This window comes from Cavia porcellus, unplaced genomic scaffold (genome assembly GCF_034190915.1).
Source record: "Cavia porcellus strain 051 isolate PalLab524CR breed Dunkin Hartley unplaced genomic scaffold, mCavPor4.1 scaffold_30, whole genome shotgun sequence".
Taxonomy (NCBI): Eukaryota; Metazoa; Chordata; class Mammalia; order Rodentia; family Caviidae; genus Cavia; species Cavia porcellus.
In genome coordinates, this window is record NW_026947513.1 from 32,561,573 (window position 1) to 32,589,278 (window position 27,706).

At 37.3% G+C, this 27,706-nt stretch overlaps 2 protein-coding genes across 15 annotated transcripts in view; one reads left to right on the top strand and one right to left on the bottom strand.

Annotated features, from left to right (window-relative positions):
* Cracd (capping protein inhibiting regulator of actin dynamics) overlaps positions 1-27,706 on the top strand; it is a 357,802-nt gene that overhangs the window by 282,946 nt on the left and 47,150 nt on the right. For 8 of the 9 annotated variants that reach the window (XM_063240491.1, XM_063240493.1, XM_063240495.1 and 5 more), the window contains one exon: positions 1,656-2,768. The exons of the other annotated variant lie outside the window; for it this stretch is intronic. In XM_063240491.1, the coding sequence (XP_063096561.1) occupies positions 1,656-1,816 (161 nt within the window). In that variant the 3' untranslated portion in view covers positions 1,817-2,768. Of the gene's footprint in view, positions 1-1,655; positions 2,769-27,706 lie in introns of those variants that run through there. 9 annotated transcript variants of the gene reach the window in all.
* Positions 7,138-27,706, bottom strand: part of Aasdh (aminoadipate-semialdehyde dehydrogenase) — a 33,051-nt gene continuing 12,482 nt past the window's right edge. For 4 of the 6 annotated variants that reach the window (XM_013154327.2, XM_063240503.1, XM_005004509.3 and 1 more), the window contains 11 exons: positions 26,295-26,487; positions 21,314-21,555; positions 20,722-20,828; positions 20,109-20,281; positions 19,532-19,724; positions 18,024-18,136; positions 15,989-16,766; positions 12,988-13,151; positions 11,752-11,874; positions 11,125-11,256; positions 7,138-7,636 (listed from right to left, as the gene is read on the bottom strand). In XM_013154327.2, the coding sequence (XP_013009781.1) occupies positions 7,250-7,636; positions 11,125-11,256; positions 11,752-11,874; positions 12,988-13,151; positions 15,989-16,766; positions 18,024-18,136; positions 19,532-19,724; positions 20,109-20,281; positions 20,722-20,828; positions 21,314-21,555; positions 26,295-26,487 (2,605 nt within the window). In that variant the 3' untranslated portion in view covers positions 7,138-7,249. Of the gene's footprint in view, positions 7,637-11,124; positions 11,257-11,751; positions 11,875-12,987; positions 13,152-15,988; positions 16,767-18,023; positions 18,137-19,531; positions 19,725-20,108; positions 20,282-20,721; positions 20,829-21,313; positions 21,556-26,294; positions 26,510-27,706 lie in introns of those variants that run through there. The other 2 variants (XM_063240504.1, XR_010044657.1) reach the window with 2 other exon arrangements.

The following is a 27,706-nucleotide window of genomic DNA, read 5'->3' on the forward strand; positions in this document are numbered from 1 at the left end:
TTTAAAAGCCACTTTAAAACATTGTTATTTCTCTAAAACCTCCACACCCATTATTTAATTTGATTTTACACAGGAATTAGGGGCGGGCTCTACATGGTTTGTTTTTTTTTTTCTTTTTTTCCCCTTTTTGAAATAGGGCCTTGCTTTGTAGTTTAGGCTTGCCTTGAACTCACTGTGTAGTTAGTACATGATGACCTGCAATTTGTGGTGATCCTCCTCCCTCGGCCTCCCAAGTGCTGGGATTACATAGTGTGTTACTATGCCTGACAAGGGTTCTCAATGTTAAAACCAGAAGTTCAGAAATGAGGAGAGGGAGCCAGGGAAGGGAAAGAAAATAGGAGGATTTCTTTCAAAGTAAGATGAAAGCTCAACATGAAGAGGTCATACCTTTCTCCGCTTGTTTGGAAATATGAGAGAGTTACTGCATACAGAGTAGCTCCAGCTTCCTAAAGCAAGTGTTTGAAGTGTTTGTCTTTTCAATCAGTGTGTCCTGAGTTCTAGAAATACATGTGACCCAGAGAAGATGTGAGCACTCTCACCTTCTCTTTAGGCCTGCGAAGAAAGCACTGTGATGGAATTATTAAACAGACTGGAAATTAAAATTAAAATTAAAACAGCCGGCAGGTTCTGTGGGGCTCAGGTGGAGAAGCCTAAGGATGCTTAGTAGAGAAGGTACCTTGCTGTTAACTTTGCCACCTTGTTAGATCCAAAGTGCTCAAAGGATCTTTTTCTTTATGGAATTTGTGTTGGTTACCTTTCTCTCGTTGCTGAGACAAAATACTCAACACCCAAAATGAAGAAAGGAAAAGTTATTTAGCTCATGGTTTGTGGCGGTTTCAGTCTGTACTCAGGTGGCTCCAAGGCAGGGTGGCTCATGGCAGAGGGGCAACAGCTCATGGAAGTAGCAGATACCAAAAGCAACAAGAGCAAAAAGAGAGGAGCAGGGAGAGAAAACTCTTTCAGTCCCTAATATTGTATGTAGCACACCCATTTGGAAGTGACACACTCATAATCCCAGCATTAGACCATGAGTCATTCACAACCTCGAGAAGCCTGCCTCCTTGAAGCCCACATGCCTGACTGCATGAGGCTTTAGGGAGACATCCAGACTCAAACCATAACAGCATTGATAAGCCATATTACTGTAGTCACAAAATTTTCTTTTAATTTACTTTCATGCAAGTGTACATTCCTTGCATAGAAAGCTAGGCTTCTCCCAGAAATTGAAATGAGAATCAGCTGCACTGAAATCACTGTTTTTCTGTAACAGTCATATTCTAAGCTTGCTTTCCCTAGATCTTCTCACTAAACCTACCCAGAAACTCTTTTGTGTTTCCACTCTGAATCTCATATTTGGGATAAATCAAAATTGGTTCTGGAGTTGGGGTGCTCAGAAGTTGTTAAAGGATGTACAACTTTAGAGAAGTTCAAGAACTATATTGCACAATTGGGTGACTGTAATGTACAAAAATGGTACTCTTGAAAAGTACTGAGATTTTACTCAGCACAAACACGATAATCTTGTGAGGCAGTACATGCTAATGATTTACCCATCCCACAATGTAGGTCTATTTCAAATCATCATGTTTTACACATTTCTGTTAATTTGAATAAAAACACTAACCCATTTCTTTTTCCTTTACATCAATATCCAGTGGAAATCTCAGATTCGGCACCCCCAGCACCACTGGTAAAAGAAGTCCCCAAGAGATTCTCCACCCCTGATGCTGCCCCGGTGTCTACAGAACCAGCCTGGCTAGCTTTGGCCAAAAGAAAAGCAAAGGCCTGGAGCGACTGTCCACAGATTATTAAGTAGAGTGATTCATCCATTCCTATTGCCAGTTCTTGGCTCCTCTCTTGCCCTTTTTATTTATTTATTTTTTATATGAAGTAATGGAAGCAAGCTGGGGGAAAGAAGCATGTTTTATAGGCGCTCAAGTAATGTTTAGAAACTGAACTGGTGGTGTTCATTGTAAAGAGTGTATTTGCACAACCCTAGGTCCTGTGCCTTGAGCTCCCCTAGTTCTCAAGAGATAATTCTGTCCAAGAGACCACATGAAGTCAGATCTGCAGACTGAGCTCCTTTTAAGAGCCTGCTGCACCCATGTCCCCCACCCAACACCCTCACAGAGGCACACCTACAGGCCATTCAGAATACATATTTTTGCCAATCTTTGAAGGTTTTTGATTCTCCTGGTTTCTTTTGAAAGCATTTGCCTTACCATATGTTTGACTATGCCTACCCTTCCTAGAGTAAAGGTAAAAGGGTTATACATAGAGAAAATGAGAATGCCGTCTCCTGAAAGCAGCAAGTCACTGGAAATCATCTAGCTCCCAGCTCGTGCCTCTGTCTGCTTTTTATAAATTGTCCACCCAGAAGCTGGGACATGGAAGCAAATTCATTCACACTTCCACCACATGGACGCAGTATGATCAGTGCATTACATCTATGCCCCTTTCAAGGACATATGAAACATTTGGCCCAATTGGCTCTTAGGGGACATTTTTCTTTAATATGGTAAAGAAAGAAAATTCTGTCAGAGTTGCAAGAGCTCTGTCTCTGAGAATCTCCAAGTACAGATGACTGGGCTGCTTCCCAGGCCTACTGTCCTGATGCTGGAAGACAGGCCCAGGAGAGCACATGCTGGCAGACACTCTTGAAATACTTTCTGATTGGTCGTGAAGGTTGAACTTTTTGGACACACTATTCTAGGGTAGTCTAGTTTTTCAAACTCTGAGGGGAGTCTCATTCATCCAAAGAAGCAAAAGATCAGAAAAAAAAAAAAAAAACAGCATGCCAACCAGCCATTATTATAAGATATAACAAGCTACTGACATTGTATGTCTCTGAAAATTCCTTTGGGTCGTTAAAGAAAATTAACAGGAACTCAAGATCTACAGTCTTTTTACTAAAAACTTCCTACAGAAAGGTGTTTTATTTTTTAATCCAATTGAGTAATTAATATTTATAGTCAAATGTTCAGTAGCATTTATAATTTAAAGCATTCACCTTGCTACCTTTAAAAAAATCTCAGTTTTAAGTGGCCTTGTTATCATACACATATGTATCAAAAGAGGGAACTTGACAGTTTCAAAGCCACATTTACTTTTATTTCCCTGAATTTGCTTTACCTGAAACATGATATACCAGCAAACTCCCTACGTACTGCTTGGCACTAACTTTGTATGTCACAGTATTGGCATATTTCCCTTTTCCTAGATTCTTATTCCCAAACATAGGTGTAAATTCTTTGCCTAGTACAGGGTGAATTACATCCTTTTTCTCTTACATAAACACATTTATAGTATTCCTTTCTTTATGCTTACTCAATATGCAGTGTAATGTTATGCTGTCATTTTCTTAAGTAATGACAGAAATGTTATTTGCCATATTCTTCCTACAAACAATGGCTCAGCTTCACTGTAGCAGCTGGCATGTGTGGTCAAGTGGATAGCTGTACTCTTGCAAGTTGGATTTAATGTTATATATACTGGACTTTCAGACTGTTAATCAATGTAATATTTTTATTGCTATTGGAAGCAATTAATACTCTACTGCACGTTTTCCACACTGATGTTCATTTCTAAATCCTATACATAGGCATTTGTTAGTTTGATGATTTCCTCAAAATTATAACACTTTTTAATGGCAATCTTTCTACCTGCAGTCCTGGAATTATAGTACTCCCATAATTCTTCCAAATGACTTTTTCCTATCAGCTTTAGACAATACCACAGTACTGGCAGGGAACAGGTGAGGAAATAAGATCATTAAAGAGTGGTACATGAGTCACCTGGCTTAGATATTACCTACCAAACAAAACAGGGGATAGGCCTCAGTTAAAAGTGTTCCTTCAGCCAGGTTTGGTGCCACGTGGCTGTAATCCCCACTCTTCTGGGAGGCTGAGGCAGGAAGATACGTTCCAGGCCAGCCTGGGCAACTCAGCAAGAGCCTGTCTCAACATAAAATTTCAAAAGTGCTGGGGAATACAGCTGAGTGATTCCTGGGTTGAGTCCCCACCAAAACAAAGCAAAACAAAACACAACTTTCTTCACAAAGTTTTCAAAAGAGGAGTCTACTGAGAAAAGGGTAGAAACAGTACTTCTACCAACTTCTAAGGGGTATATTTTTAACATTTCATTTACAAATCCACCCCAAATTTGCACTACATACCAATGAAGTGTTACTTTGCTTTGGTTCTGTTGCAGCCTTTTCTGAGCAACAAACGGGAGATTCTGTAAAAACACTGAAAGGTCAAGATAATTTCTTCTGTTTTAAATGAATGTTATGTTAGATACATAAGGTTCGTTTTTATTTTTTTTAATTTAAACATTTCTCCTGGCAAGGTTATAGATCATTAACCTTTGTTTATAGGCTTATATATAAAACTAGAGTTTTTTGTTTACTTTTTTAATTTTTCAAGTGCAATTGTTTCTTACACAAACATTAATTACTATCATGTTAGCCAGTTACCTGCAAATGTATAGTATGTATTGTCTCTTGTGATTAGTTTAATTGCTTATTTTAAAGCAGAAACATTAGCTACAAGTATCTTGCAATATTTCTACCAACGATAACATTAGTAGAGACTTAATGAAAATAACTTAGTGTGATTTTAATATTATTTTGAAATTTTGGTTGTATAAAGTTTTAATGTAAAATGTCCATTACTGAAGGGAAAAGATCTTTCAATAAAAAAATACCAACAAGATCTTTGGCACTGATGAAAATTTCCTTTATAAATCACAATTTTTACTACTTTCAATGCCCACAAATCTCATGTTTACACAGCTCTGCATGAACAAAAACTTTTCTTTATTATACTTTTCAGTAAGTATTGGGAGGCAAAGAGTGAACAGAAACAAAACATTCATCTGAGTCTTAAACTGGAACTGGATGGTCTGAGACAGAATGAATCTGCAGCCTTCTGGTAGTGTAGAGGGCAGCACCAGCGTCGGCTAAGAGCCGGGTGCACGTGGCGTAGGCAGGAAGCGAGCCAGGTGAGGCACGTGCCTCAGCTGACAAAAACCTCAGTCAAGGGAATGTTATCTTAATGCAATAGTTTTAAAAATCAAAATTACTGCCGAGGATTCCATGATGAATGAAGGATTCAAATTTTAAAAGACAGGATCATTATTACTGATTTTTCCTTTTGTCTCAGGCTCCAGTGTTGCTCAGGGGGACACCTCACAGCCTTCTTCAACCCAAATGTGCATCTTATAGCAAGAGCTCCAGTAATAAATACATACACTAAGGCTTGAGATGCACTGACCTAAAAGGGGGGATAATACAATTTTTTGGACAGCCAGCACCTAACTACCTGTCCAACCCATGGGTCTTTGTACAAGGCAGCTCCCATGTCCTACCATAGATGAAACGCCTGCATGCTTTCCTGTACCCCTTTACAGATGTAGAACTGATTTCACTTCCAGTGGGAAGAGAATGAACTGGAGGCAACTGACCCAAAGCTGGGGAAGTGAGGAGGCCTGGTAGTGACACCTGTGATGGGGAATAGTGCCCAGTGTTAATGGTGGTGGTCATAATTTGAGCACTTACAACTTCAAGGACAGCACCTGCATCTTTACCAATTTGGAGAAGAGGGCTTGAGTATAAAGCCAGAAACAGTGAATGCCTAAAAACCATGTACCGATTTGACCCATCAACTTGAAACTGTTCTGTGCTTGTTTCTGTTGTCTGTCACTGTTCTGTGTGTCTCCCTATAAAAATAAATGGGCAGCCTAATGTGGGTTCTAAACCCAGAGAAACATTTACATTAAATGAGGGATATATACATAAAAGAGATTACAGATTACAAGAATTGATTTACCTGGTTATGAAGACTAAGACATCACACCACATGCTACTTGCAACCTGGAAATGCAGGAAAACCTGTGGTATATCTCCACTTATCCAAGTCTAAAGGCCGAAGTACCAGGAGTAACCCTGATATACTTTGCAGGCCTGAGGAACAGGGAGAGGTGGTAGGTCCTGATTCAAATTCAAATGTTAATTTGTTCTAGAAACATCCTTCTAGGTACACCCAGACAGTGTTTTATCAAGCTATCTGGGCATCTGCCTAAACCCGTTTTCTACTGCTATAACTAAATGCTATAGATTAATTTACAAAGAATACAAGCTTATTTGACTCACAGTCCTAACAGCTGAGAAGCTGAAGGTCACAGAGTCACATCTGGTGAGGTCCTTCTTGCTTGTGGGGACTCTTCCAAAACATCTCTAAGTCCGGGAAGACCCAAGAAGGAAGCTACACCCCTGGCTGTGAGCGAGCTAGATCAGGGAGAACCAGGAAGGAAGCTAAGGCCCTGCCTGTGAGCCAGCCAACAAGTGGACTGGGGAGAACCAGGAAGGAAGCTAAGGCCCTGCCTGTGAGCCAGCCAGTGTGCGGACCAGGGAGAACCAGGAAGAAGCTAGGCGCCCCCACCCCACCTCACCCCTTCCTTGAGCCATTCGACATGTTGGCTGAGGGCTGGAGACCTGGCTCCGCACCACAAGCGCCTGCCTGGCAAGCACGAGGGCCTGAGTTCAACTCCTGTGTTTCCGACATGCTGGCTGGGAAGAACCAGGAGGAAGGTATATCCCCCACCCCCATAAACAAATAGTTGATTCGTAGGAACTATACCGTCTGACTGACTTTGCAAGCCTAAAGCTGGTAATCCAGCAACTATTTAGAGGATAACAATATGTAATATACTAGATTTCCTACTGTCTTATCACTATTTCATTTTGCTTTATTGTTGTGTTTAAAATAAAAACATTAAAAAGAAATCTCTAGACTCTGCTTCTCTTCCTGTAAAGCCGCAGCCCCAGTGGATGCCTGATGTAACCCCGTCAACATCCCAGCTCCAGCTTCCAGTGGGATGAAGTTTCCATCCTTTTAACACCTCGCAGTGGGGGTTAAATTTCAACATGAATTTTGGTGGGACATTCTAACTGTAACTGCATCTCTTAGAACACTTAAGTGGTTTTTTTTCCACTTAAAAGTTTTTTAAAGCATAGTATTAACCATTACACCTAAAAGAACACCACTGAATACATTAATCTGTTTTGTTCTCACCTAAAAGTTTCACTGCTCCTTCAGGAAGAATATGGTGGTTCTCTATAAACTTCTAATAGTCAAATTTATTAACCAAAGTATAATCTTTAATATAAGACTATCTACATGCTCTATAGTGGTAAAATACTTTTGAACATCTTACATACAGTATACATACAAATAGGGACCATACTTGATTATTTTTGATTGCTACTCAGTAAATCCAAACAATAAATATAATTATTTCTACAGCCAATAATGAGCATTGATTCCCAGATGACAGGAGAAGAGAAGACTTCTCCAGGAAGCTGATACACACTTTGTAATTGTCCACTCTCTGATTCCAGGATCCACAGTTTCCCATCAGTAGATGCTGCTGCCAGCATTTCACTGTTATGACTGTAGTTACAGAAAGCAAATGGTGTTGTGTACACCCTTGAAGTAGTTTTGAATTTCCACTGAAGGTGACCTTTCATGTTACAACAGTAAATAAAGCAATCATGAGAACCAAAAAATATTTCTTGCTCTGATGCTGAGGCACATGGTGAAGAAAAGATTGGTCCTCTGGTAGAGAACTGCCAAACCTACACACGGAAATTGAAAGAAAAAAGAATTCATTCAGTTCACTGCAACAATTCTCTTTTGCATTTTAGTTTTATGAGGTTTCTTAATACAAATCTAAGAGATGGGGCCATCTGAGTGGTAACCACCCCTACAGCAAACAATGGCTACTGGACAACCGATGTAGTTCAGTGATGGGGCTCTTCAAGTCTCAAGTCTCTAGTACCACAAAGAATTTAAAAAGGAAAAAATGACTGCTTTTGAAAAGTAGTCCCAGGCCAGAGATACAGCGCAGCAGCAGCACCTGGCAAGCATGAGGCCGTGAGGTTGTGAGGTCATGAATTTGATTCCTGGTCTCCCCCTTGCCCTTTCTTTCTTTTTTCTTTTTTTATAGAAAGACAAAACAAAACAAAAACAGGTAGAAATAGTACATACTTTCAAAGAAAAAAATAAACAGTAATAAATCACTTGATGTTTACATATTGTCCTCTTACAAATAACTGTTCAAGATACAAAAGTGGAACATATAAATGGGAATTCAAATAGGGAGACTACAAATAGTTCTGTTCAACTATCTAATAAACACTTAGAATATGGCTATCATCCTATACACTTAAACATGTATGCATTTATCCACATCTTCATTTTATGTTGAGATTAAATAAACTAAAGCAGACTAAAATCGCTCTGAACAAAGATTAATACTATTGCTGGATTTCACATCATGACACTCCGGAATCAACACTGAGTACTGCAGTGCCTTTTTTTCCTTCAAAGTATTTGTTCATTTCATCATGAGTCATAAAATCAGTTCTCATAAACTGTTCATAGGTTTTACTCAAACAAGAGTCTTAACATGTATTTCTATCCTTTCTATATTAGAGGAAGAAACGGAACAAAGCAGGACAGAACAAAGCATATTCCTATAGACACCTAAAACTAAAAAGACATATAATACTGCTGTACAAGGAGTTCTACCATGGTTACTGTGTTGTCTCTGATAGAATTGGCTATGTCATCAGATAAAGTATAATTGGATATATCAGTACACAACAGTATTAAGAGAAATCCAATTTTGTAGATAGTGTAGAACTACAAACAGGTAGTAATCAAATCAGAATGGGTATCGTAGTGAATCACTGTCATTTTCAGTATAGTTGCCTATACTCTCTGACTTAATACTATCAACCTAACAGTTTTAAATAAAATCTGTCAATAGCAATCAAACAAATCCGACTTAGCTAAGATCAGTCATGATATAACAGTATAAGTTATACATGGATCCAGATTAAGTTAATAGGAAATTAAAGATGACCACTGTGCTATGTCCTGATATCTTTGGGACATCTGTGCCCTCAGATCCAGCGCTTGTATCCAAACTAGGACGGAACAAGTTCCATCCAAGCAGAGTGGTGTGAGTAATAAGGGTTTTAATTTCTGATACACTATTAGCAATATCTTCTGCTGTCTTTTTTAAGATTATTCCTCCCCTTTCACTCCCCCAGGGTGTACTGAGTATTTTTGGGTCTCCTCAACACCCTCAGTTTTATATTGGGGGGCAACCTGCTATTTACCTAAGTGTTTCTGAACTTTCTCACTCCTGGACTTGATCTCTAGCTGTGTTTCTTCACTTACTAAAGCCTGTCTTTCCAACCTATCCATAAATACTAGCCCAGTCTCCCCTGTTATTCTCTGGTTCCCTATCACATAGAGTTCTGTTTTCTCATATTTGATTTGGTCCATAAACTCTTCTTCAGGTTAATTATATTTCCTATAAAGAGCATCTCAGTAGATCCTACCACTTGATCCACTCTGCCTGCACTTCTCTTTTTTTCCTTAATTTAGTGTATCCAGGCCATCTGTATTAGAAATTATATCCAACCTTCTCTGCCTCATTTCTGTTGTGCTCTTTTTCCATCATTAGTTGTTTGTTTGTCTTCTTCATTTTGCTTTTTGCTCCATTCATTGGGGTCTTTCTGAAACTGTTCCTGAAATCCTGGTGCTCTTCTTTCTCTTTAGAATGTCCTGTAGTATTCTCTGTAGGATTGGATTCCCTCAGTTCCTCTTTATCCTGGAAGCATCTTGTTTCTCCATTAATTTCCAGGGACATTTTTTCAGGATACATCATTCTTGGCTGGAGGTTATTTTCTTTCAGGATTTGGAATACTTCACTCCACACTCTTCTTGATTTGATGATTTGTGCCGAGAAGTCTTCCATAATTCTGAAGAGCTTTCCCTTGTAGGTAATATTTCTTGTTTCTGACAGCTTTTAATATTCTGTTCTTATACTGGATTTCTGGGATCTTGATTATTATATGCCTGGGTATAGTTCTGTTTTTGTTGTAGGTGGCTGGAGTTCCAGAATCAAGCTTGATCATCAGTGGGCTAATTCTGTTGAAGTCAGGGCACTCTCAATCCACAAGATGATCCCCCAAACTAAGCCTGCAGCAGCAGCTGTCCTGAAATGACAGCCACTTGTAGTGACTCACAGAAATGGAGACTGCATTGCTGAGGAAAGAGTTAATTTACCCAAGAAGCAGCCTGTGCTGTTTGTTACACATAAAGTTGAGGAACAGAACCTTGGCACAAAGGAATACTGGTTGCACAACAAGATTTTGGTTTTCAAGTTAAAAGTAGGGACTTCCTCCAATTTTCAAATCAAATTTCATTAGTACATGTTTATAGTACATAATGACTACATTCACTTGGGAGATTAATACATGTACACAACACATCTCAATTCTTTTATTTATTTTTTAATTTTTTTATCAGTACCAGGGATTGAACTCATGACCACATGCTTGCAAGGCAGGAGCTTATGCCACTGAGCTAAATCCTCAGCTCCACATCTCAGTTCTTTACTCCCTATTCCCCATTTTTTTTGTTGTTGTTCTCCATTTTCTAAACTTTGGGGTTTTTTTGGTACTGGCACTGAACTCATGACCTTGCACTTACCAGACAAACACTTGAGCCACTGAGCTAAACTCCCAGTGCTTTTGTTTTGGTAAACTTTTTTTTTTTTGACAATGTCAGATTTATTTATTTATTTTATAAGTCTTTATCAAGTTAATTATCATAAACACAGATAACAGCCAGACTAGCAGGCCAAAAAATATATAAAATAATTATTCTAAACAAAGGTACACTTTTAGAAGCATTAGCTATGCCTTCCAATTTTTATAACTACCACAAAAGGTATCTTGGATTAGGAAACTGGTAAGATTTTAGAAACCAAAAGAAAGAAATAGCAAAAGTGTAACAACGCTTGGATAGATATCTCAAACCCGCTGCATTATTATTCAAACAGTAAGAGATCCACAATTTGAAAAAACTGAACTAGTTCCAATACACTAAATTGCATAATGATGTTTGAAATTTTATTTTGCCATCAATCACCTACTATACCTTTAAGAAAGATGTAAAGCTGGGTATCATAGTGCATGCCAGGAATCCCTGTGAGGATAACCTTAAGGAAAAAAAAGCTGTGTAAAACAGAACCAGATCTTTTTACCTGCTCTCCAGAGTGAGTAAAGCAGAGTAAATTCCCATCAACACAGCCAATACAAATATACTGTTGGCAGCACCGTGGGGAAGAGAAGAGAGGTTTTCCACAGGAATGTTTCCAAACTGTGCTCCCAGCAGTCTGTCATGGGCAAAAAAACCAATTCGCAGCATTTAAAAGTTTTCCACTAGTCAACTTCATTTTTAAAACACATTCACAAATCTCCTAGAGGTCACGGTAGAACAACAGAAACTCCCAGTATAGCAACGCTGACATTAAATGGAGCTAGCGTATGCAGAATAAGGCATTACATCAATCAGTGCTATGTATGAGAGCTAGGATAAAAACTTCTAGAGTGAAAAAGGCAAATACATTAAGACCCAGAAGAATTAAATATGAAGAAATAAGATCTATCCTTATGACAAACAATATGACAGTAATATGACTATATAGTTCTGTCTAAAAATTTTTAAAATAGGTTAAAAACGTACACATAAATTCAGCTTTTCTCTTTCCAGACTTAATGCCAATCATTTTTAATGAATTCTAACTGAAAGCTGCTCAACTATTCCAAATCCAAAGCAAAAATACAGAAAAAGGTAGGCAGTAAAATCAACATAATAATTTTATGCTTACAGGATTTACAGCCAGTAAGAGACCTCCCAAGGTGGCACAATACAAACTGTGTGGATTCAGGCTCAAACAAGGAGAAGAAAAGACAGTTCCTTCACATTTTAACTTCCAAATACATTTCTTTTTCTGCAAATAAAAATTGGATTTTGCTTATAGTTAACAAATCCATACTTAGTACATAGAGAATTTTAACTTTACTGTAAAACACATACCCACTGGAGAGAATCAAGTTAGTATAAAGACAAAGGACAAATTCAGAGATAGTCACTGTTAAAATTTTAGCTTTTATCTTTTGCTTTCTTGGGGGTGTGCATGTATACGTTTAATATAGTTGAAAGCACTCTCAATAGTCAATTTGGTATCATGTTTTTCTCACTTATTTTGTAAAACAACTGCAATATAATTTGAATATACAATATCCCTTAGAAATATAAAATAATGGATTTATCTACCAAATCACTGAAAATCATTTGGAACCAACAATTACTGCTTGTACTGGTTCCAAACTATTTTTAATAATCAGGTAGAGATCAGTGGGTATTATAAACAACTCCAAAATAGACACCTCAGTGAATGTGTCTGTGTTTCTGATTATTTTGTCAGCACAGAATCCTAGGAAAAGAATTTTACAGCATGATAGAAAATGAAATTATTAATGATGGCCAAGCTGTTTTCCTTAGAGGTCTCAACAGTTACAACCTCCAACTACTCTCATCAGCACTCAATGTTCTCATTCCAACAATTTTTCTAACCTAATACTACTTGTTTCTCTGTCTCATAGTTTTAAATTTTCATTCCTTTGATTAGTATGGGTATGAAACATTTACAGACTTTGCTAACCATCTCTTCTTAGGATCTTGTGTTTATATCTCTTGTTTTACACCTGAGTCTTCTTATTTATCTTATTTGTATTTGCTCTTATTTTCATTTATACTTTGAACTACTAATACTTAAAGTATTTTAAGTATAAATGAGCTTTGACTTTTTAGTTATTGCCAAAATCTTCCCAGTTTGTTTCTTCTTAGAATTTTTATGTACTCATGTCTTAAAATATATGACATTTTTGGATGTTTTTCTGTTTTTAGAAAAGTTATTTGTGGTAAATTTAGTAACTTAATTGACTACTTTCCAAATGCTGGCCCTGGCAGCAGTTACCACCTATTCCCAGACTTCACAGTGCCCCGCAGTTTCTTACTCTTCTTTGTTTATGGTCTTAAGAGTGACAGGGTGAATTCTTACATAAATATCTAAAGCATACACATGCTGGTCGTGAGATCCAATGTAAATGAGTCCTGTGGTTGGATCCATGGTTGCTGAGCTTTTGACAGTATCCTCAGTAGTAAACATCCAGTACATTTCTCCACTATTACTTTTCAGAACATAAACTAATCCATTATAACAGCCTACAGAGAAAACAAAATATAACAAATGAGATTTAGGTATGTCCCTAGAAAGTAACAGCTCAAGCTAAATCATGACAATGCACTTCATAAGAACTGCTTACACTCACTCATCTGACTTAAATTTTCAGCAATGTAAATCAGGAACTGAACAGAAGTCACCTGGGTAAAATTTTTACTTAGTTTTTACAAATACTATGAAGTGCTTCCAGGAAAAACAAAGCATACTGTGACAGACAGTGTTTGAAGGAGCTGGAGCCAAATCTCATTATGGCCATTGCAGGGCAACCTACCCAGCATCACAAAGCCTCAGATTAGTGTGCAGAATGTAGATTCACCTACTTCAACAGTTATTATATTAGTTACTACAATGTAGACAGATGTCCACATCATAGAAGGTGTTTAAGAAATGCTAACAGTAACAGTTAATAGTCCTTAAGAAATGCTAACAGTAACAGTTAATAGTCCTTCAACATTTACTCTAGGGCAGGTGCTTTTCTTTCTTTTTTTCTTCTTCTTCTTCTTCTTCTTTTTTTTTTTTTTTTTTTTTTGTCTTTTTGAGACAGGGTCTTGTCATACAGTTCAGGCCAGCCTTGAGCTCATTTTGTAGCCCAGGCTGGTCTCAAATTTGCAACGATCCTCCTGTCCCAGCCTCCCAAATGCTGGGATTATAGGCGAGCACCACCATGCCCAGCAGGGCCAGGTGCTCCTCTAACGGATTTTTTTTCTTTCTGAAACAAGGTCTCACTATGTAGTCTAGGCTGGATTTGAACCTGCTATGTAACCCGATATGGTTTCAATTCACAACACGCCAGCCTCAGCCTCCTGAATGTTAGGATTACAGAGATGCACCACCATGCAGTGCTCATCTAAGTATTATGCATCCATTACGACATTCAATCCTCACAGTGAAGCAAGTGCTAATATACGAATATTTTACTGATGAAGTAAAAAGCAAAGTTTCTATATTACAAAATTACAAAATTAATATACAGCAGAGCTACACATTATGGCACATGCCCATAATCCCAGCACTCTAGGAGTTTAAGGCAGGAGGACTGCAAATTCAAGCCCATCCTGAGCAACTCAGCTATTTAGAGAGAACCTGTCTCAAAATGGAAAAAATAAAAAGGGTCTCAAATGTAGCTCAGTGCAAAGGTCCTGGGTTCAATCTCCAGCTTTCTCCAGGGAGCTGGGGGAATGACAGAGCCAGGACTTAAATCTAAGAAGTTAAGCTGTAGAGGCTACTCTACACTCAGCTGCTTTTCCCAAATTGCTGCCTTGTAAGTCAAAAAGCCTAGCTGGAAGGACTGATCAAAGTGAAAGTCCTCCTTGTCCCCTCAACACATACAAATGAGAGGAAGGAGGATCTGAGAATGGCTAGTTAGGGCAGCTTTATTTGTCTCCACTCTCTAGCTGGCTCTGCCCATGCCCATCAAATTCAGATTCAAGTAAACCCCAGCTAGAATAGCTCAAGTAGGGAAATACATTCCCCTAAGCACTTAGTCTGAAAAGCTTCCATAAACAGATAAACAGATTCCAGAATAGAAAGTGAAACTTATGTAGCTGGGGAAGTAGTAAGTGATAATTAGGCAGAGACACTATACACCGATCCCAGTATTCTGTAAAACTCAATGAAAGTGAGCTGCAGCTAGTAGCTAACACTTCTTATGCACTGTTGTGCCAGGTCTGATGGTGTACACTTGGCAATCCTAGCATTGAAGGAGGCTCAGACATGAGTAGGGCAAGAAAAGCTCACTCAAGGAATTTACTGAGACCTTGGTGTAAAACAAAACATAAAAAGGGCTTGGAATCATAGCTCAATGGTAAAATACCCCTAGGATCAATCCCCATTACAAAAGGAAAAAAGAAAAATTAGAAGAAGACAGTGCCTGGAATTGTATTAATGGAATGACTCATTAGCAATTATCTCACCTATTCCTACAATCTCTTTGATGATTTTGGTAATTTTAAAGTGGATCCACAAATTCTTTGATGCTCTTCCTTTTAAAAGGTGGGGCCGGGGCTGGGGATTTAGCTCAGCGGCATAAGCACCTGCCTTGCAAGCAGGCAGTCGTGAGTTCGATCCCTGGTACCGATAAAAACGAAAAAGACAAAAAAAAAAAAAAAAATGGTGGGGCCTAATTCCCCTCTTCTTGAATGTTCACTAGACCAACTGCAAAAATAAAGGTATACAAGTGAAAAGTTCAGGGCCTAAAAGGCACTGTGCGCCTCCTCGTTTCCTCTTGGGTCATCAGCTCTCAGGGAAGTTGTTGCCATATTGTGAGGGCACAGCAGCAGCCTACACAGAGGCTCCAATGGCAAAATCCAAAGATTCTCGCCAAGAACCAGCAGTGAACTGAGACCTTCAGGTAACAGTGATGTCAATGAGCCATCTTAGTGAATTTTCCAGGCCAAGCAAAGCCTTCACCTGCCTACAGAAACATGATTCCCTGAGCCAGAATGGCCAGCTAAACCTTTTCTACTCAGAAACTGAGGTGGTAAATGTTTGTTGTCCTGGGTCATTAGGTTTTTGGGATAATGTGATACAGCAAAATTTGTTTTCACTCTCTTGAGGAATTGGAAGAAAATCTATCAACTTTACAAAGATCATCAAGTTTCACAAAGGTCAGAAAGCTTGTGACAACAATAAAGCGAGGTCCAAATCTGGCGCTGTGGCCCCGAAGGCCCACAGTTAATCAACACTGGTTAACTATTCTTCTTTGACAGCAACTAAAACTACCCTACATGGATTTTTTTCAAAATTTAACTAGCTCTTAACAGCATTATTTCTATGATAACTCAATTTAACTCTACAAGTCTCAAATTCAGAAACTTACCCACTATAATAAAGTTTCCACACACAGAAACGCAGGCTGATGACTCAATTCGATCTCCCAAAATCTGTTCCCATTTCACTTTCCCAGAGCATAAGTCAACTGCCTTCATTCTGCCAGAATGGGAGCCGATGTACACAGTTGCGGATGAATTATCAGCAGCTGGTATCACAACCAGAGGGGAGGCATCTACACATTTGCCTGTGTCCGACCTCCACCTCACACGTAACTCCATTTTCTCAGCCTTTGTAACAGGGCTTCCCTCTGCAGAAACTTTTGCAATACAGGATGGACCTTTTGATTTCCCAATGAGAGCTGGAGGATCTAAGTTTTTCACATATTTAATATTAGTCTGTGAAATTAAATCAGGGTAACAGGCTAAAGGACAATGTCCTAACTCAGTAGTATTCACAGACAAGACCTGATTCCCTCTGCTGAGTGCAAGAAAAGCATTTATTTCTTTGTAATTGAAAGGCAAGGGAGACTTCTGATGTAAAGATTTTCCACTGGCTTCTTCTTGATCAGTGTCACTGAGTTTCCTTTTGGAGGCAGAAATCTTGGTGAATGTTACGTCTTCTATTGCAAACACTGTCTGAAGAATGTAATTGTAAATCTCTAAAATGGAACTGCTGAGAACAACTTCCAGAAGCTCAGGTACTGGTGTACCAACAAGTTGTTCAATCTCACTGAGAAGCCGCACAGACTTTAGGGAATCTCCACCGCTATTTAAGAAAAGTGACTCCTTGGGAACCTTCAGATCTTCTGGGAGACTCAAAATAGACTACAGACAGACAAAGGAGAAATTTGGTGAAGGCCCCAAACCAAAATAATAGACAGAGATGATAGTATGTACATTAAAGATATGGATATAAAAAAACACAATAGGGTTGAGCATATAGCTCAGAGGTAAAGCATTTGCCTAGCATGGGCAAACCCCTGAGCTTGACCTCTAATACTACAAAAAAAAAAAAAAAAAATAGTAATAATTAAAATCATTTTCTTTACACTTGTATTAAAGTAGATCATTACTATGCTACCAATTTTATCATTAACTTGCTTTAAAACTGCAAAATACGTGAGCAGTTTTTCTACCTATAAAATAAGGAGCGGAGTTACAACATCTGATTTATTAATTAAAAAGCCACACAATACTAATAGCTGATCCTGTTATAATATAGGAATAACAGTTATCCTTATTTACGTCATGTAAATCAAAATTTGTAATTTGTAATCCTTGTAGGATCTAAAAATAAAGTGAATTAGACTTTTCTCTTGACAGGCTCTACTTTTATAGACAAAACTAAATACATCCTCTTTTTAAAAACCCTTTAGAAAAGAAAAATTCACATTTTAGAAAGATACCTGAACTCTTGAGACACGTATACAAAAATTTCCGTTAAGCAGAAACACATAAGTTGTCACTGAAAATGCTTCTGTAACAGGAAGCAGATTTTTTTTTTTTTTTTTTTTTTGGTACTGGGAATTAAACTCAGGACCTTGTGCTTGCCAGGCAGGCGCCTGAGCCACTGAGCTATATCCCCAGACCCTTGTAATAGGTAAGCAATTATGGCACAGCAAAGTTTGGCTGTCTTGCAGCTCTAATAGGAGTATTAATGTACTCACTGTCTGTCTCAGGGAAAATTATATCAAGATAGCCTTTGTCTACTTGTGCATTTTTTTGAGTACATGTTTGTAATAATGAATTCATTCATGGTGGATTGTGGCATATATACGCATCTCATCTTAACCTATTTTACTTCCTTTACTCTCCCTAACTTCCCTCTTTTTTTGTGTGCCTTTTTTTCCCTCTCTCCTAAATTATGCTTTTGATTCTCTCAAAGAAATGTTTCTTTGTTAAGAGCTTAATCTAATTTTAGATTAACCTAGTCTAAAGAGAATCTAACCTTTATTTCAATATAAACTAAATAAATGAAGCAATACTACCTGATACTTGGGCACCAATAACATTCTTATCAGATTTATTAAGCTTCTGGCATTCCTTCAAAAATAAAATAAATTTTTATTTGACAAGCTGTACCTTCCATAAACACTGTAATTTTTCCCAAAGATCCTCTTTTCCACTGAATTTATTCTGTGCCAAGTTTACATAGGCTAAATATGTCTTGTTTAATTCAGAGACATCAACTTTGCCTTAATATAAAGGAAAAAGAACAAGTGTTTAAAATAACATCTAAAGTTTCACAACAAAGCCTTTATATTTTTCATCAGTCATTACATTCTTTATTAGTCACACACACTTTTCACTGTGAAACTCAGATATCACATAAAACATTTTTTTACAGATAATCAATTCTGGAGAAAAAAAAAATTTTTTTGGTATCAGGAATCGAACTTACAACTGTGCGCTTGAAAGGCAGGCACTTATGCCACTGAGCTAAATTCCCGGCCCTGAAGAAAAAATTCATTACTACCAAGGATGTAGTGAAAATGTCCAAAGCTAACGAGATTGTAATATTAAATAAGAGGAAGGAAGAAGCTAGTATTTAACTAACATAAAGAGGTAGAGAAATGAGCATTTTGGCCAGGCGTGGTGGTGCACACCTGTAATCTCAGCACTCAGGAAGTTAAGACAGTGGGATCACTGCGAGTTCAATGCCAGCCTGGGCTACACAGTGAAATCTCATCTCAAAAAAATAAAACTAAAATTCATGTTAAGCCAAGAAATTACTGTTAGCTAAACAATTACATTTTGAAGTATATTTTAAATAAAAATGAAATTCAGAAGGCAATACAATGTAGTGAATAAGAGTATACTGTTTTGAAGCCAAATAGTATCAGGCAGAATTTCAACTCTACCATGTTGATGGCTAATTTTATGTGTCAACTTAAATGGGCCATAGAAAACAGATTAGACGATGTTTCTGGGTATGTCTAGGAAGGTACTTTGGGGTGAGACGGGCATATTAATCCGTGTGCTCAGGACACAGACTGCCCTCCCAGAGTGGTTGGGTATCATTCAATGCCGTGAAGGCACCAACAGAACAAATGGCAGAAAAAGAATTCACCCTTTCCCCTGCCTCACATTATCTCAGCTGTCTCATCTCATGTCATCTCTGGGATTTACCTCACTGGCTTCCCAGTAACCTAAGACTGAATTACATCACCAGCTTTCCTAGGTCTCTCATTTGCAGACAGAATATGGTACTTCTGAGCCCCAGCAATCATGTGAGTGCAATATTAAATCTCCTTTTTATATGTCTATCTAAATATTAGTTCTATTTCCCTGGAGAACACTAACCTCTAGTTAACAAAGTGATTTTGAGAAAATTGTCTGATCTGTTTAAGTCTTATTTTCCTCATCTGTATATGGGAATAATATACCTAGCCAAAAATTTCCTGAAGATTAAATGATTTAACCATACAGAGCATTTAACAGAGGATCTACTGCAATAAATATCGGCTTCCTTTACAATAATAAAGATCCATGTGAAAAAAGAAAAAAAAGATCCATGTGGTCAGCAAATTAGTGATAAATACAATCGGTGACATCTGGCACTGAACATTATCTGCTTGAAATTATTTTACCATGAGATGTAAATGGTAGAGAATCGATCAACACAAGCTCATCCGGGATGGCATGATTTGGAAGATGTTTCTGCAGTTCTTTAAAGATGTGATCTTTTACTACATCATCTTTGGACACTATGAAGAGAATTAATTTTTCCTGATTATACCATGTAACTGCACAAGATTCCACTTGCTGAAGTTCTTCAGCAACCTATAAAAGATATTATCCCAATTTGCAAATGAAGATATTTAAAAATAAACTTTCAAATGTACCAGCTATGCATAAAATCAGTACAACTAATTTAAATATTGATATATACTTTTTAATAATTTGTTAAAAATTGTTTGTTACAATTACTAGCATACAGGGTTCTTAATATTTCTCAATAACAATACCTCAGATCTGGAAATCCATTTTATCATTTATTTAAAAAGCAAGCACACTGAGCTACATGCATCTCTTACTGTAATTCATCATTAATATAAAAAGACTAGTTATAATTAACACAAATGACAAGGCAGCCTAGAAATTTCACAGTAGCTGCCTCTAATGCCTACATATACTAATAGGTATTTAATATCTAAATAGCTGTACCTGTTGGACAAGTTCAATGTTTAGACGTTTGCCATGACGTTTGATCTGACTGTCCTTCCGTCCCAGGAAAAACATCTCTCCACCTTGTAGGGTCACAAAGTCTCCTGTGGCTCTCATTGTGCCAAGAGGTACAGTCACTTCACCATCAAGAAAACACACTCTGTTTTTGCCACCTTCCAAATATATAAACCCTGATGTTAATTTTTTAAAAAGGAATATATATTAAAAATCACCAAATCAAAAACACCTCCAAAATTTGAGTTACAAAGTCTCAAAATTCTGAAGAGGGAGGAAATGATATTGGGTAAAATAGACAATAACTTCAATAAATAAGAGATAAAATTATTCAAAATGTGCAATTTCTTAAAATACTGGTTAAATGTAATTTTGTGTACACATATAATGGTCTGTGTTAGTTTCTAAATTACTTTTATTACAGTATTAGATATTATATATGAAATAATTTTGATAACTTATTGTTTCATAACTATGAGACTGATTAAAAGTTATCACTGAAAAGCACACTAGACAAAAAAATGAGGAAAATTATAGAACAAACACATCCATTTTTCCCTTGAAAGTAGACACTCCAAGTCAACAAATGTGAAACAACCTAAAAATACTTGGCCACTGCCTTCTTGGATTGTGAAACCATCTGTGTCTCTGACTTCAACCACAGTATCAAGCAGTGGAAATCCCAGTTGCACAGGCAATTCACATCTATGAAAAACCCAAAACAGACTTAAAATTTTATGCTGGAATCAAGTATTGCTCATTGTACTTAAATCACACTGTACCAAAGCGGGGTGGCTGCTATGGTATAATTCGAAGACTGCCAACTAGAAAATATTAGGTAAAAAGACTATCATATGCTTTTCTTTACAATATACTAACAAGAGCTTCTAGCATGATCTCAGCAACAGTTATCATAAGAAAGGTTCTAGACTTCCAACTTAAAAGACTAAATAAAACAATGTTTCTTAAATTACGACATCAGTGCTTGTAAAATTCTGTTAGGCTGGATGTAGAGTTCAGTAGTAAAATATGTCCCAGCCTGCAAGGCCTTGGTCAATCCCCAGCAGTCCCCCAATCCACCAAATAAACCAAAGCAAAAAAAAATTTTTTTTAAATTTAATTAAAAAAAAATAAACATATTGTTAACGTGAAGATCCTAGAAAAATACAATCTTTTCCCTTTCTACTTACTTCAAAGTAGAGTTAAGAATCTTCTCGGGAATCCTGTAATAGGTCGCCCAACTTGATACTTCTGTGATACCATAAATATTAAATATTTGTGTTTTATTTCCTTTTCCTATCCAGCTTTTGAGTACTGTCAATGATGGGAATGATTCTCCACCGAGGGCTAACACTCGAAGAGAAGTACTGGCTGATAAAACTGTTGACTTGATAAGCTGAGATCCAAATCTTCTAAGCAGTGTTGGTGTTGCCTATGGATATATTAAAAAAATTCATTTCTTTTCCTTTATTTCTTAAAAAAGTAAACATTGTAATAATAAGCTCAAAGCTTTATATAGGAGCCCAGGTGGAAATTAAGGCTGTGTTTATCAAATGGCAAATCATACTTGGAAAGCCAATAAGGTAAAAATTATCTTTTTAATGTAGATAGACATTATATACTAGAAAAACAAACAAAAATATTAGTTGTTTCATGATATAGTTTATAAGTTAAAAAGGACAAAATCTGTAAAAAAAATTTACATTTCTTTTATTAGATTTATGTACAAAAGTATATAGAAGGATTAAAAATATGCCTAAGCAAATTATGAAAGATTTTTAAGGCAATTTTACCAAGTTTCAATACAGTTTTTGACATATGCATAGACCAATGAAACTACTGCCACAATCTATATACTGAGCATACCTGTTTAGGCTGTTATAACAAACATACTGTGGACTGGATAATTTATAGACAACATAAACTTATGGTCACAATTCTGGAGGTTAAGAAGTCAAAGGTATGGACAGATTTACTGTCCAGTGAGGGCTCTGACTACTTCAGAGATTGTGCCTGTCTGTCTGTCTTTCTTTTTTTCTTTCTTTTTTCGAGCCAGGACCTCACTATGTAGTTCAGGCTGGCCTTGAACCCACTATGTAGCTCAAGCTGGTCCTTAACATATGGCCAAACTCCTGGCTCAGATTTTCAAATGATGGGAATTATAAGTGTGTGCTATCAAGCATTGTTCATAGATGCCACCTTTTTGCAATGTTTTCAATGGTAGAAAGAATAAACAAGCTCCTTCAGGCCTCTTTTAAGAGGGCACTAATACCATTCACAAAGGCTCCATACTTATGACCTAGTTATCTTCCCAAGGCACATCATAATACCAGCACATTGGGAATCAGTTTTTACCATATGAGTTCTGGATGAATACAAATGTTTAAACCATAGCAATATTTACTACCTTTAAAATTACCTGCACGCCACTGTAAGTGTTCCATGGATCCCTCATCCAGAAAACTGCTAATTTATTGCTATCACTATTGATCAGTTGGCCATTTCTAAAATTTTATATAAATGGAATAACACTATATGTAGTCTTTTTTTTTTTTTCCTCTGTCTTTTTGAGACAGGGTCTCACTTTGTAATTCAGACAGGTCCGAAACTCACTTTGTAGCCCAAACTGATCTCAAACTTGCAGAGATCTTCCTGCCTGAGCCTCCCAGGTGCTGGGATTACAAGTGCGGCACATTCCCATATAAAATGTAGGACCAATCTGCCAAAAAGTCTACTGGGATTTTGATACAGATTGTATTTAATTCAATTTATAAATCAATTTGATTTTTAAAAAATTTTATTTAAAGAAAAAAACAAAACGGTAAAAGGGTACAATACAGAATTTCAAAAAATAAACAGTAAGAAACCACTATTTAATAGATTACATATTGTTATCTTAGAAATAGTTGTTCAAGTTACAAAATTAAAGCATACAAAGTGGACATTCAAACAGTGAGACTGCAAACAGTTGTGTTCAATGATCCAACAAAAACTTAGTAATATGGTCATCTATCTTACACACCTAAACACACTTGCAGTTGTATCCTTTAGAGCACTTTCTTTTCCTCTTTTTTACAATAACATTTACACATTTTTGGTTTTATTACTCCCACAGTTCTTACTACTTTTTTTTTTTTTTGGAAGAGAATAAAACCAAATGTGACAAAACAAAGCAGAGTCATCAAAACAAAGGATGGGCATAGCACATGATATAAAAACAGACTACAAGGTAATTGACAATGGTTACCATTATAAATCAATTTGAGAACTTCAATATTGACAATGTGAAACTTCCTATCTAGAAACGATGAAGTTTCTGTTTATTTAGGTCATTTAACTTCTATCAACAATGTTTTATAATTTTCAATGGTTAAATCTTGTTTTCCTCTAAACTTCTTCCTATTTTATTAATTGTATAATATTTTAAATAAGTTACTTTTACTTTTAGGCTTTTAATAAACATGTATGAATAAAGATATATATTCATATATATTCATACACAATTGAGTTTTGCACATTGAACTCACATCTTCCAAATCTGGTAAAAATGTGTTTAATAGTTCTAGTAGTCTTCCTGCTAGACAAAAAAACATTAACAAGCCTTGAGACAGTGGGGTAGGGGCTACTTGAAAAACAAAGAAGAGTTAATACTTTTTTCCTTCACCTTCATAATCATTAGCTATAGTAACATCCACACAGGCTTGTGGTTTCAAACCTTAGCTCAAGAGAAGGTAACCTCCTCTGAGCGAGCTGATAAGGTTCACAGCAGTACAAAAGTCCAGACCGCGGGTGAGGGATGGAAAACCTCAGGGTCGCAAAACAAACTCCCTGGAAAACATCCACTGAGGGAGAACACAGCACCGAGCAGTCAACACAGCATGTTCCTTGTGAATGAACAGTGACCTAGTTTAAGTGGGTCAAGGGAGTGTGAACTTGGGAGCTGAATATTGTCCCTGGAAAAAGGAAAGGATATTCCCTGAATGACCCTCTTAATCATATAAATATAATCTGAGCTCTCATTCAGTGCAATGCTATCGTGGTGCTTCTCTGCCTCCATGCCTCCCCTTCACTCTTTCTTTGCCTAACCCTCTCCAAAAATCTATCATTTTGCAGTAAACTGTACCCATACTCTATCTGACACCTACACGAGAACTGAGGAGTGTTGCTGGCCCCTTGTTAGGACCCAGCAGTATTAGGACCTGGATTCCCAGTGACACTCCCTTCCTCTCTCTACTCCCCTAACAGAATTTTCCATATACTGGGTCAAGCCTTCTGCATACGAGTTTATTTCCTCCAATTCAATTAATTTTAATTTCTTTTCTGCTTGTTATGGTTTGGGACTCAAAAATCTCACAAAAAGTTCAACTATTCTGAAGAGGGGCTTTTGGAAATGCCTGGGTCATGAGGCCTCATCAAATCTGAAGGCATGAGTGGGGCCTACTTAAAGGTAATATGTCCTGAGAGATGACTAGATCTCATCTTTGGTCCTATCCTTTTGGCTCTTTGCCGCTTTGCTTCCTGGCTGCCATGAAGTGAGCAGCTTTCCTCCACCACATCCTCCTTCAATGATCTTTCACCTTGCACAGTTCTAAACACAATGGAAGTAGCTGAAACCTCTGAAACGGTGAGCCAAAACCAACATTCTCTTCTTTAAATCATTATTCTCAGATATTTTGTCACAGCAACAAAAGGCTGACAAACACCCTTATCACACTGACTGGAATGCTAGAACAATGTAGAACAAAATCAGTAAAAGAAAATATTCTTGCCTGTGGGTTAAAGCAGTCAGTATTTTTCATCAAGTATGATGTTAGCTGCAATTTTTTATGGGTACCCTTTTACAATCTGGAGAAGCTCCTTCCTATTCAAAGTCTGATGCCAGTCTTTCTGTAAACCATAAATGGAATAAACATGTGCCTTCTGTCCATTACTCTTTATGCCTCACAGATCATCAGTAGATTTTTGGGCGCTAAAATGAACATACATTCCTGGCATAAATCTCAGTTGGTCACTTTTGGTAAGGATGAAAACCACATTGCCTAAGTAAAAAACATTTAATTCTGCCTTAGAAAATTGAAATTTATATCCCTCTTGCATCTCACTGCAGTAGATAATAACCTGATATGTTAAAACCCTTATACCCCCTAGGTCAGTGATGGCAAACATTTTAAGAGCTTTCAATGATCCAAACAGGCCATTGCAGCATATGTGTCTAGGTTCACCACCACTGCCCTGGGTAACTGAAGTAGGAAGTGGGGCCTTTGGGAGGTGATATGGTCACCAGGAAGGGCCTCATGAAGGAGACTGATGCCCTTATGAAAGCAGTCCAAGAGAAAGCCCTTGCTCTTCCACCCCATAGGCCCAGGCCCACAATCAGTAAGCGTGCCCTCATCTGATCTCCAACTTCTTAGACTCCAGAATGGTGAGAAATGAATTTCTGTGGTAGATAAGCTGCCTAATTTTTGGGATTGTGCTGTAGCACTCTGCTTGAACTGAGACACATACCTACTAGGAGCTATCCTTTACTATCTCATTTAATTGTTACATCAAATAAATGTTATCTCGACCCACAGCTAAAACTTGAGGCTCATAGCAGTTAAACTCTTAGCTAAAACATTTATATAAAATTTTGTTTTCTCTTTAGCCATTTATACTGCAGTATCTTAAGGTTTGTGTAGCATATACTTTCAAATACACACTTAAAGTATTTTGGGGTTTTATTTTTGTTTTGTTTTGGTAACAGTTGGTACCAGGAATTAAACATGGTTGCAAGGCTTGTGCCTATGCTACTGAGCTATATTCCCAGCCCCTAAAATGTTCTAAATATCTGTTTCTATAGCTTAATGTAAGTCTGCCAATGTAAAATTTTAAAAATCTAAATTGAGAAATGCGATACACTAAGATTTAAGATAAAAGACATTGCAACAGCATATTCCAAGAGCTTTCAGTGAAAGTCAAGTTCCTCTATTACAATATGCACAAAGCACATAATTTTCTAGGAAAAATTATTTTTTCATTTTAAAATAAACATGTAATAACACAAAAGGTCAGTCCTTGATATTCTAACTAGATTATCATTAATACATTGCAAAAAAACTGTAGGACTATATTCTCTAAAACATTAGAAATATTGAAGCTAGACAAAGCATTTCATTTGCTCCTAAAACGTACCTGCAGAATAGTCACTCTGTGATGGGTAAAGAGAACAGGAGCCAGTTTTGATGGGCACACCTTGACAGAAGTTGGTACAATAAGCAGAGAGGCACCACTTGATAAAGCAATGAATATTTCCACAACAGAAGGGTCAAAGGTCAGAGGTGAAGCCAGAAATAAAACATCTTCAGGTGTAATGTCAAAAAGTTCCCTAAAAAAAATAAAAAAGTTCCCTAAGGTAAAACAGAATGCAGTTATAAGAAATGTATTCTCCTTCTAGATAAAGATACCAGTTGATGCCTATCGAAGAGATTTCTTGCTTTGCAGTAGACCACCTGTTGACCCTACCTATATATTTTTGTAAACGCACTGGTTCCTGACTCTCCTTTGTTCTTTGATAAAAGTTCATGAACCTCTTCCCTAGCTCGAACAGGTCATTCAGAGTAACCTAAAAACATACCCTTAGGCCACAGTCCCTCAGGTTTGGCTCAGAATAAGTGACTCCTTACTTCCTCTGAAAAACAATTTTTACTGTACAGCAGCAGTGTCTAAAGTAATATATAAACTCATTGCATGCCAATCTTGGATGGGCTTGAAGTTGTCATGCGTCAGTCCCTCAAAGTGCTGGGACTACCCGTACATGCCACTACGTAACAGTAAGTAAGTACTTCTGTGAATTCTTTTTTTTTTTTTTTTTTTTGTCTTTTTCCTTTTTATCGGTACCAGGGATCGAACTCACGACTGCCTGCTTGCAAGGCAGGTGCTTATGCCTCTGAGCTAAATCCCCAGCCCCTACTTCTGTGAATTCTTAAATACTATTTTTAAAAGACTTTAAAATTGTACCTTCCTATTTTATTTTGCATAGGAGTACTTTCCTTTTTAATAATGGGAAAATAGAAAAGACATATTAAAAATGTGGTTTTAAAATAGCAATTAAAAAAAAAAAAATTGAACCAGGCATGGTGGTGCACACTAGTAATCCCAGCACTTGGGGCGTTGAGGCAAGAGCATTGTCATGAGTTGGAGGCTACCTTGGGCTAAATAGTGAGTTCAAAGCCAGCCTCAACTACACAGAGAGACCCAGGCTCAAAAATAAAAAATGTCAATTAAGAAGTTAGACATAGTGGCAGACATCTGTAATCCCAGCACTGTGGAGACTGACATTGCTGTGAGCTCAAGATATGATTATAAAAATACACTGAATGGTGGGTGTGGTGGTGCACGCCTGTAATCCCAAAACTCCAGAGGCTGAGGTGGGAGGATTGTTGCAAGTTCAAAACCAGCCTATACTACAAAGTGAGCTCAAAGCCAGCCTGAACTGGTTCCTGACTTTCCTTTGTTCTGTGATAAGGAACAAAGAGACCCCTTCTCAAAAAGACTATATATATATATGTCATATATATATATAGTCATATATATGATTAATAATC